The following is an 11,333-nucleotide window of genomic DNA, read 5'->3' on the forward strand; positions in this document are numbered from 1 at the left end:
ATACTTCGCGTTTGTTAGGCCTGTGGATGTTGGTGTCTAAATTATTTGTTGGTTATTAATGATGTTTAAATTATTTGAAACAATTATCAAATCTTCCGCTTACTCATTTTTAACACAGTTTTTTACCCTAGAGTGTGTATTTGAATAATACTAACGTAAGCTTGTTTGACCATTTACAGTAATGCTGTATGTATGGAAACATAGTCACAGTGTAAGGTCATGGCTGGCCATCTTATTTTTGCTGCTCGGTGAAAACAACCTAGTAAACACTTTTCTCCAGCTCTGCTTTACTATTTACTGTCATTTTGAGAGTTAAGGTAACGTCCTGCAGCAGCTTCTGACCTCCACCCAGCATGGACGAAGACACTTTAAAGCTGCTGGTGAAGCTCACTCAGGAGGGACAGTTAAACTCTCTGGAGAAAAGGATAACGTCAGGTGGCTTGGCGGCGGCTCAGACTGTCAGCAGTAAACACTATGGTCGCTCTGGGGACACCCTGCTGCACTACGCTGCCAGGAACGGACACCTGGACATCGTGGAGTATCTAATAACGCGGGTGGGCATGGATGTGGATGTGTACAACAACGACTACAAGAGGCCGCTGCACGAAGCTGCATCCATGAGCCACCAGGCTTGTGTTAGCTACCTGCTTCGGGCAGGAGCTCAGGTGGACAGTCTAAAGAAAGCTGACTGGTGAGGATGACCCCACTAACCTGGTGGCTAGAACAACCATAAAGATAATGTCATACATATGGCGCCCTCTTTCGGCTTCAAAAAGGAACTGTCGTGCATTAAATGTCAGCTCCCTTCGATAGCTCAGTTGGTAGAGCGGAGGACTGTAGAGGCTGCAAGCTGAAATCCTTAGGTCGCTGGTTCGAATCCGGCTCGAAGGAGCACTCTTTTGATGCGACTATAAACCGATTATTTTACGAAATATATATGAAACTAATTGTTCAAAGACGAGAAATACACAAACGAATCATGATAAAGACACAAAGAAAATCAGCGACAGCAGGCTCATCGGCAGGAGGTCAGTTGGCACCTCGTGTTATAGACAGAAGCGACTGTTCTTTCCTCGTCATTTTTGGATTTGGACCTCCCCGAAGCTGCAAATATTTTTCCTTGACCTGTCCGAGTGACTGGCGGAAAATGCATGACCCTTTCTTCACCATAAATTAGTTATTAGATTTTAAATCTCACTCTTTGGAGATTGATAGTTAACGTTAAAGACGAAATCCTGGAGTTGAAAATAGCTTTGGTTTTCCACTCTTGTCATGCATGCTGGTTAGTCAGTGCAGGTGGTTTATTTTTGGTCAAATTTAAAATGACAAATAGAATATAAGGATTTTGATGAAATATCACTATTGAAAGTTCAGATTCGGTTATGTTTATTTATTTTTATTTTTTCTAATGGAAGCATTTTTTGCATGTGATGTGTGTCCAGGAACCGCCAGAAATTCAAGAAAGTCCAATGGTAATTTCTGTTTTACAGTTTTCAACTATGATAAATGGTGTAATTTTCCCGAGAGCAGGTTTGGAAGGCATGCTTGCTTTTTTTGCACCACCTCTCCTCATAAATATGAACAGTCCCTAAGCATCTATTACTCCCAAAAATAACAAAAAACCCAAATATCTGTTGAAAGGTACTTCAATAGAGGCCTCAAACACTCTCTCATTCATCTACATCAAAAAGTTTCGAAAAGTCTGCACAATATAAAAAGATTTAAAACCAGTTTCCCAAGGAGGGACTATTTTCTTGTCCAATCAAGTTGATCAATGCACAATGCCTCAACAATTTTTTTTTAAATAAATAATGTTGTATTGCACTCTTTAATATTTTGTGTGATCACACTTTTCTTGCATTGTGAAAAACGAGAAAGAAGAGTTTAATCTTTATACAGGAGGGACACAACCGCGGCATAATCACTTATTATTAGTGCTAAAGCACTATTTAATTATTTCACAATTTAAAAACTGAAGGTGAAGATGCCTTTCAACATGTGGAAGTCACAAAAACTACAATTTACAGTTGATATGGTTTTGTATATTTACTATATTTCCCAGAAAACTGTTGTGAAACACTGTTTTTAGCATGTGAACTTGTAATGTGACTGCCAACTCCAGTAGATGTGACTTGGTCAGAGTATGTGTCAGTGTTGCCTCCTCTCTCTCAGGACTCCCCTGATGATGGCCTGCACCCGGAGAAACCTCGACGTGGTCCAGGAGCTGCTGTGCCATGGCGCCGACCCTGCACTGAAAAACAAGGATGGCTGGAACTCCTTCCACATCGCCTGCAGGGAGGGCGATCCTCGGGTCGTACAGCACCTTCTTCTTGCCACGCCGGATGTCTGGAAGACGGAGAGCAAAACGCACAGGACACCACTACACACTGCAGGTAAAGCATCCTCAGATTCCAGTTTCCAGTGCATGGATATGTGACATGATGGATAAGTGGCTACACCTAGAGTGCACAAAAAAGTCCTGACTTCAGGCTGATTTATCTTCCCAGGATCTCTCAAGAAAAGTGGGTGGTATTCTGCTGGGCTAAATCTGTTCACTGGGGGACAAAAGTAATATCTGTTCTTTCCTGTTATGTTAGGGACCTTTTAAATTCATTGTCATATTCTAACTAATATGCCCTCTTCTCATCTTCCAGCGATGCACGGCTGTGAGGAGGTTGTTGGGATCTTGCTGGACAGGTAGGTTGACATTTTGTCCAGGGAGTACTATCCCCAAAACCACTCATGTGGAGAGTCAGATTTTATTTCAGTCAGCTCTGGAAACACCTTTATTTGTGACTTTAGATGTGTGCATCATCAGACCCTTTCCTCTGAAATTCTGGCTCCAAAAGCATTAGATTAATATATTCACCTGATAAAACTCATGAGTATGAACATAACTGTGGCTCAGAGGTTTATGGTTTGATAGCTGGTTTGGCAGGATTAATCTGGCAGGGTGAAGTAAAAGGACACTTTGACATATCACCATTTAAGTTGATGTATGACCAACTTGTTAGCAAGCTGTGGCCCATTTACACAACTAAGAGATACAGAGCAATATCAGCATTTGTAAAAATAAATAAAATAAAGATTAAAAAATGTGTTGAGAGGGACACAAAAATATAGCTGAAGAATCACCCACATGTAACTGATGGTTACAGTCCTGTTTATAGACTGCCAAAACTTGTGTTGGGATAAATATAGCTACATGAGCTTGATGATGACTTGTAGCTCACATATAACCTTGTCTGACTGACCCTCACCTTCATTGGTCTTCTTCCAGATGTGGCTACACCCCAGACAGCACTGACAGCTGTGGAGTCACTCCTTTCATGGACGCTGTTAGGAACGGACACATTTCGGTGGCCAGGCTGCTCTTAGAAAAGCATCAGGTAGATCTAGGCTTTTCACTTCAGTAAAGCTTCAGCTTATGTAGAAATTGAGATATGTATGTGCATTGTGTTGACATAACTTGTGTACCCTGTAGGCATCTCCAACAGCAGCTGACATTATTGGGGCCCAGCCGGTGCACCAGGTTGCTGTCACCGGCCAGGAGGAGGCGCTGCGGTTCCTGGTGCGGGACCTCAATGTAGATGTGAATCAGAGGGCAACTAATGTCCAGCTCACTGCCCTGCATTACGCTGCAAAGGTAAGATCAGTGATTGGAGAGCCAAAACTGTTGGCTAAAAGTAACAGATAAATGGTTACACTAGTCACTAAAAGTAACGGGTAAGAGGTTGAAACTGTATTTAAAGATGGATAATGTGTCTCACCTTTGTCCCACTTTACTAAAATGAAGCCAGAACATCCCAGAGACGGGCGCTACCATGTTGCGCTTTTGGAGTCAGAGTCTGCGCAGTAGCATTTTGGAAGTTGAGCCACAGTATTGAGTTCCTGCCTATACACCTGTCCGACCCAGTGGAGAGCAGCGCCATTAATTTTGAGCACAGAGGTTAACGCACACAGCTGTCAATCATGACATCACTCTCCCTTTCTATAGCATCAGGTAGTAAGTTATGGACAAACTTATTAGAAAAACAAAGATTTGACCTTATTAGCAGGGCTCCAAATACTCTTTTCTATGCACTGAAGAGAGTATTAGCATACTGTTAGCTTATCTGAAAACGCTTGTTCTGGTTCAGCGTTTGAAGTAGCACCCATAATTCACGCAAGGTATCATGTGGGCTTGGAATAAGGTGGATACATTTTGCTTTCCATTTTCTACAGCTCTGTCTCTCTTTCATCTGTCGTCTTCTTGCAAAACAAGAAAATTAAGACGGAGCTCTTCCAGGTCCCATTTCTCGTCCTCCATCCGTTTTACTTTTGTCTCCCAGCTCTGGTGTCTCCCGGCCAGGTCCATTGTGAACTAATCCCTCAGTTTCCTTTTCTTTTCCTCCACCAGTTTCAGTTTTGTCTCCATCTGTTTTTCTTTAGTCATGGAGCTCTGGTGTTTCTCGTCCAGGTCATTCGTAAAACCTCTCCTCCATAGTGTTGTATTTTTCTTGCCAAGCTCTTTCTCTTTGGGTGAGTTCAGCGGCTTTGCTGCTCAGCTGGTTTGTGGTCTCTGTGAGTATCATAGAGAGGCTCTTCTTCTCTTAGCTGAGTTCTAGAATTTTAGTGTCCCTCTGGTGGATCTGTTCCTCCACCTCCCGCACCTTCCTCTGGTACTCAGTCTGCAGCATCTCCAGCTCTGTTGTGTCTTGGCCAGGTCTGCTGTAAACTTGTCCTCCAGTTACCTTTTCTCATCCTCCATCAGTTTTAATGTTGTCACCCTCTTTTTCTTTCGTCTTCCAGCTCTGGTGTTTATCAGCCAGATCTTCTGTAAACTTCTCCTCCAGAGTGCTGTATTTTCTCTGGCAGGCTTCCTTGCTCTAAAGGAGTGCTGCTCCTTTGCTCAGCAGCTGGTAAGTGGTCTCTGTGAGCATCTGAGAGATACTCTCCTTCCTCCTGCTGAGAGCCAAGATTTCTGCGTCCCTCTGGTGGAGCTGTGCGTCCATCTTGTTCACCTTCTGCTGATATTCAATCCGCAGCTGGCTCTCAACTACTGCGTTGAACATCTGGTTATTTTGGTCTGCCTCATACTGTGAGACCATCGTGTTGTACTCGTGCTTGTTCAGATGCTGAGCAGCATTCATCTTCTCCTCCTGGAGTTGAAGACTTGGGAGATTGTTGTCTCATGCTTTGAGATGGTCCTGGAGTTCTTTTTGTGTTCAGCATTGAACTCCTTCAGCCTGATCTCCCTTTCTTTCATGGCTTCTTTCCTTTCATCAGGCTGCAGATCTCCCTTTAATGCTGTAGATCTGCTTATTATCGCATAGACTTGAGTTGTGTGAAGGAAGAACGTAGGTCTCTGTAAGACTTTGGTTGTCTGTAGAAGACTTGAGTTACGAGTTGATGATAGTCTCTTTCGTTAATTGGACTTCCTGACCAAGGAAACTATACAAGAAGGAAGGGTCATGACGTCAGTGACAGCATTTGGATTTTGCATTGTAGCCAGAGTTTGGTGCCAATTCTTTTGGAGTCAATTGAGCAGGCACGGCAAATCACACTATATCTTTGTTGTTTCACCTTTGACTGAAAAATCCTTCCACAAAATTAAAAAAAAAACACACATTGTGTGATGCTGACTGTGCTCATTTGTTTTCCTTGTTACTGGTCTCCAAACAGATCATGACTCTGTCCATCATTGCGGGAGAAGAATGGGACCTCATCTCTAAATTCAAATGCTGTCACTGATGTCTTGACCTTTCCTTCTTTTATAATTTTCTTGTCAGCATTAAGGAAACTTAAAAAGAAGGGAAGGTCATGATGTCAGTGACAGCATTTGGATTTTGCTTTAGAGACAGACATTGGTGCCACTTCTGCTGGAGTCAATGGGGCGGGCACAGCAAATTTTGAAGAAAACAATTTCATCCTTGAAAATAAAAACAAGTGTCTGAAAAAGAACTTGAAAGTCCTTGAATTTGCCTTGCCCCCTTTTTGTATGAACCCTGATAAATGTATTCAAGTTAAGTCTATTTATATACACTCAAATCTGTCCTTATACCCTAAACTCAGAAACTTAAATCCACAAAAAGAGACAAAAAGCAATTCCTCTTCCAAGAGGGACAGACATGCCATAGGTGTCGTTTAGACAGAAGTGGAAGTAGTAAGATTACAGTATGGAATTATTCATGAACCTACTAACACACCTTGTAAATGACAGTGTGCAAATAAATTCCTCTTCCTCATTTTAATCTGTGTTTTTCAGGAGGGCCACACGTCTGCTATAAAAACACTACTAGAGTTGGGGGCAGATCTCCATGCTCGAGACAAAAAGGGAAGAACTGGTAAGCAGTGTTTCACACTCCATGTTGTGTTTTGCACTTCAGCTGCAGGTGTGAGTGTGGGAAATATTTTTGTTTTTAAAAAATTTAAAACCCCTGAAAATGTGGTTTCAAATCGTAAGTATCTCACTATAACAGTAATATTCATAGTGAAACAGGCATGATAAAAGTTAGAAAAGGTTTAGAAAAAGTATGCTTAAATATTATTTAAAGCTATAGTGCATAACATCTGTCACCTCCCAGTGGATAATGTGTTATTACAACTAATAAGCCGGCAGCACTTCCATGTACACAGAGTGACACTTGCCACACACCGTGTACACAGAGTAACACTCGCCAGTCGCCACACACCGTGTACACAGAGTAACACTCGCCAGTCGCCACACACCGTGTAAACAGAGTAACACTCGCTCCACACCGTGTACACAATGCTAACTTACACAACGTGGCGAACACCAGGCTGCTAACATTACATTACGTTCATAGCACCATTTCCAAGAAAATAATAAAGTACTAGGTCCAGTACATGTAACAGCAACACATACTACTCATAATATAATTATAAACCAAGTCACTTACTTATCCAACAGCAGCAAGGAAACAGCCGTGTCTGCCCTCAGCCCAATTTCTTCCTTCAGGGCTCTCCACCGAGGAAAAGCGACGCCAATACAAATCCTTGTTTGTCTTCTCCGTCGGTCACTTTCCTTCTTTGCTAATAGACCTTCAGCCGAACGTCCAGGCTTTTTCTTTGTGGTAAGATCCACTTCTGAACTGTGTCTCGGCCGCTTCTCTGCCATGTTGCTTTCTCTTTCTACCTGCGCTCTACCTCTTGCTATGCCACTCTCCGCTCTTCCTCCCCCTCCCTTCTTGTTGTGAGGAAGCATTTCCTGTGCGCCAGTGTGGGAATGTCGCCGGTTGACACGCAAACTAAAAATGATATATATTGAAAAATACCGCGAGATGTTAGAGGAGCCGATCAGCTTAATCAGCATTGTGTCATCTCCTCTAGTAGTGGCTTGGGTGAAACGGACATTTACGGACCTGTAGAAGTTACGCACTATAGCTTTAAGAACAGTTAATAGTAGTTCAGACTCAGTAAATCTGCTGCATCAGGACCGTGTGGGTGTGGTTTGATCGGATTTGACTGACAGTGTTGGCATCATAAGCAAACAACCCCTCTACTGTGTTCACATGTTGACTCATACGTTGCTACATCCTGATTGGTGCTCAGATGCATGTGACATCACTTTTCGCCAGCTGAGCCATGTCCTCTTAAAACCAGTGAGAAAAACACACACAAAGCAGAACAGACAGAATCATGTCATGTGAAATAACCAAAAGTTTTGTAACTTTGGTTGAAAATGATATGTTCATGTAGGACCCAAGTAGCTCATAGGAAATAGCTGATTTTCAGGGCCTTTAATACCCCCTTTTCCAAGTTAACTGTATTGTCCCCAAATCTAATAAATAAATAAATAAATAAAGTGTTTTTCAAGATTTGGATGTAGAAATTTTCCAGCAGCACTAGAAGGCACCAGCAATAAAAATCTTTCAGATTAAAGGGATAGTGCACCCAAAAATGAAAATTCAGCCATTATCTACTCACCCATATGCCGATGGAGGCCCTGGTGAAGTTTTAGAGTCCTCACATCCCTTGCGGAGATCGGCGGGGGGAGCGGCTAGCACACCTAATGGCTGATGGCGCCCCAGACTAACGTCCAAGAACACAAAATTGAAACCACAAAATTTCTCTAACATGCTCATCCGTAGTGATCCAAGTGTCCTGAAGCCCCAACATAAAAAACCTCATTTGGACTCTGTTTTTAGCCTCACTGTAGCCTGTAGCTCTGACTGCTTCTCTGTGCTCCACGTTCATGTGTACGCGCTCAGGGTGATCGGTGATGCACAGTCTCTGAAGAGCAGCAGTCTCGTCAGTACTGATGTCCAGATTCTCAAGTGCAGGCATCGCCAATTCCCAGTCTGAGCAGCAAAGACTTTCCTCATCCGTTGGCATTGCTTTGCATTTGAAACAACTACACCACCAGATTTCCAGTGCTCGACTCCGGTATTTTGCGGCTGGCTGAGGGTTAGGCTCATGAGCTGCGGCGGCTGCTTCGTCCAGTAGCCTGAGTTCCGTCCGTATACTCGGGCTCAAACAAATACGGCTCAACAAAGAAATGCTGTTCCTCCTCAATTTCAAAGTCTTCCGACATGTTGGGCTGTCCTTTGCTAAAAGACTGTAGTGCAAATTATCTTTTGGCCCTGTGGTTACCATTGTCTCCCCCTGCGGTGCACGTGTCATGTGATGTAAACACAGGTAAGCAAAGCTCATACTTTCACTGGTCTCGCGCAAGCGCGCGCACGTGAGCACAAAGCACAGAGAAGCAGTCAGAGCTACAGGCTACAGTGAGGCTAAAAACAGAGTTCATATGACGTTTTTCCAAACAACTTTTTATGCCGGGGCTGCAGGACACTTGGATCACTACGGATGGGCATGTTGGAGATATTTTGTGGAATCAATTTTGTGTTCTTGGACGTTAGTCTGGGGCGCCATCAGCCATTAGGTGTGCTAGCCACTGCCCCCGTCGATATCCGCAAAGGGATGTGAGGACTCTAAAACTTCACCAGGGCCTTCCTCGGCATGAGGGTGAGTCGATAATGGCTGAATTTTCATTTTTGGGTGCACTATCCCTTTAATGTGTGCATTCAGCTTCATTACCAAATGAAAGTAATATAACTCCGACCAAATAAATAAAAGCCTAATTAATGCACGAAGTGTTATTTTTGTGTGGACCAGGTAAAGTGTAATGACAGTAAAAAGGAATCCTTTTAAAACAAAATACTGTTAAAAAATGAAACCAATGGCTGCGTTGAAATGAAGTCAATCTGGAAATGTAAGCTATGCTTTGTCTGAAATATACAGAACTACCAGTATGGTCCCTTACTGCCCTCTTCTCTTCCCAGCTCTTCATATGGCCTGCATCGGGCAGCAAGCTGATGCAGCAAGGACACTCCTGCATCTCGGACTCAAAGACTCAGAAGACACATCTGGCATAACAGCACGGCAGCATGCCAAGAAACCAGACGTAGTGCGAGCATTCGAATGTGGCTTACCGAAACCAACATAAACATTACCATAGTGATACAGAACACAGATTTGTCTGTAGCATTAATTTAAGTAAAGGAAGGAACCTAAAACATTTAATGTGGTTAAAGCCACTCAGTTAAGGGTTTGAAGATTGCAATAAATCTACTTCACTGTGTTGTGTAGTGTATTCTTGAGTAACAGAATGTTGGGACTTCAGCAATATGAGTTGAATTGCTTTTAAAGTCTGTTATATTTACATCAGACCTGATTTTAGCAGTGTTTGTGCTAAAATGCCAGCCACTGTGCTGCATGGGGATAAGTACAGTACAGGCCAAAAGTTTGGACACACCTTCTCATTCAATGCGTTTTCTTTATTTTTATGACTATTTACATTGTAGATTCTCACTGAAGGCATCAAAACTATGAATGAACACATGTGGAGTTATGTACTTAACAAAAAACGGTGAAATAACTGAAAACATGTTTTATATTCTAGTTTCTTCAAAATAGCCACCCTTTGCTCTGATTACTGCTTTGCACACTCTTGGCATTCTCTCCATGAGCTTCAAGAGGTAGTCACCTGAAATGGTTTTCCAACAGTCTTGAAGGAGTTCCCAGAGGTGTTTAGCACTTGTTGGCCCCTTTGCCTTCACTCTGCGGTCCAGCTCACCCCAAACCATCTCGATTGGGTTCAGGTCCGGTGACTGTGGAGGCCAGGTCATCTGCCGCAGCACTCCATCACTCTCCTTCTTGGTCAAATAGCCCTTACACAGCCTGGAGGTGTGTTTGGGGTCATTGTCCTGTTGAAAAATAAATGATCGTCCAACTAAACGCAAACCGGATGGGATGGCATGTCGCTGCAGGATGCTGTGGTAGCCATGCTGGTTCAGTGTGCCTTCAATTTTGAATAAATCCCCAAGAGTGTCACCAGCAAAACACCCCCACACCATCACACCTCCTCCTCCATGCTTCACAGTGGGAACCAGGCATGTGGAATCCATCCGTTCACCTTTTCTGCGTCTCACAAAGACACGGCGGTTGGAACCAAAGATCTCAAATTTGGACTCATCAGACCAAAGCACAGATTTCCACTGGTCTAATGTCCATTCCTTGTGTTTCTTGGCCCAAACAAATCTCTTCTGCTTGTTGCCTCTCCTTAGCAGTGGTTTCCTAGCAGCTATTTGACCATGAGGCCTGATTCGCGCAGTCTCCTCTTAACAGTTGTTCTAGAGATGGGTCTGCTGCTAGAACTCTGTGTGGCATTCATCTGGTCTCTGATCTGAGCTGCTGTTAACTTGCGATTTCTGAGGCTGGTGACTCGGATGAACTTATCCTCAGAAGCAGAGGTGACTCTTGGTCTTCCTTTCCTGGGTCGGTCCTCATGTGTGCCAGTTTCGTTGTAGCGCTTGATGGTTTTTGCGACTCCACTTGGGGACACATTTAAAGTTTTTGCAATTTTCCAGACTGACTGACCTTCATTTCTTAAAGTAATGATGGCCACTTGTTTTTCTTTAGTTAGCTGATTGGTTCTTGCCATAATATGAATTTTAACAGTTGTCCAATAGGGCTGTCGGCTGTGTATTAACCTGACTTCTGCACAACACAACTGATGGTCCCAACCCCATTGATAAAGCAAGAAATTCCACTAATTAACCCTGATAAGGCACACCTGTGAAGTGGAAACCATTTCAGGTGACTACCTCTTGAAGCTCATGGAGAGAATGCCAAGAGTGTGCAAAGCAGTAATCAGAGCAAAGGGTGGCTATTTTGAAGAAACTAGAATATAAAACATGTTTTCAGTTATTTCACCTTTTTTTGTTAAGTACATAACTCCACATGTGTTCATTCATAGTTTTGATGCCTTCAGTGAGAATCTACAATGTAAATAGTCATGAAAATAAAGAAAACGCATTGAATGAGAA

The 11,333-nt window shown here is 43.1% G+C and overlaps 1 protein-coding gene and 1 non-coding gene across 2 annotated transcripts; both read left to right on the top strand.

Moving 5' to 3' along the window:
* The first annotated feature begins 226 nt into the window (after positions 1-226).
* On the top strand, positions 227-9,586 carry ankrd16 (ankyrin repeat domain 16). The gene is made up of 7 exons (XM_049566462.1): positions 227-691; positions 2,173-2,393; positions 2,655-2,697; positions 3,281-3,389; positions 3,485-3,646; positions 6,248-6,326; positions 9,288-9,586. The coding sequence occupies exons 1-7, from the start codon at positions 354-356 to the stop codon at positions 9,449-9,451; spliced, it is 1,116 nt and encodes a 371-aa protein (XP_049422419.1). The 5' UTR covers positions 227-353; the 3' UTR covers positions 9,452-9,586.
* Positions 804-891, top strand: trnay-gua (transfer RNA tyrosine (anticodon GUA)). Its single transcript is given in 2 exon segments — positions 804-840; positions 856-891. It is a non-coding gene; the product is annotated as a tRNA-Tyr (tRNA).
* Positions 9,587-11,333: the final 1,747 nt, after the last annotated feature.

Source organism: Epinephelus fuscoguttatus, linkage group LG22 (genome assembly GCF_011397635.1).
Source record: "Epinephelus fuscoguttatus linkage group LG22, E.fuscoguttatus.final_Chr_v1".
Lineage (NCBI taxonomy): Eukaryota > Metazoa > Chordata > Actinopteri > Perciformes > Serranidae > Epinephelus > Epinephelus fuscoguttatus.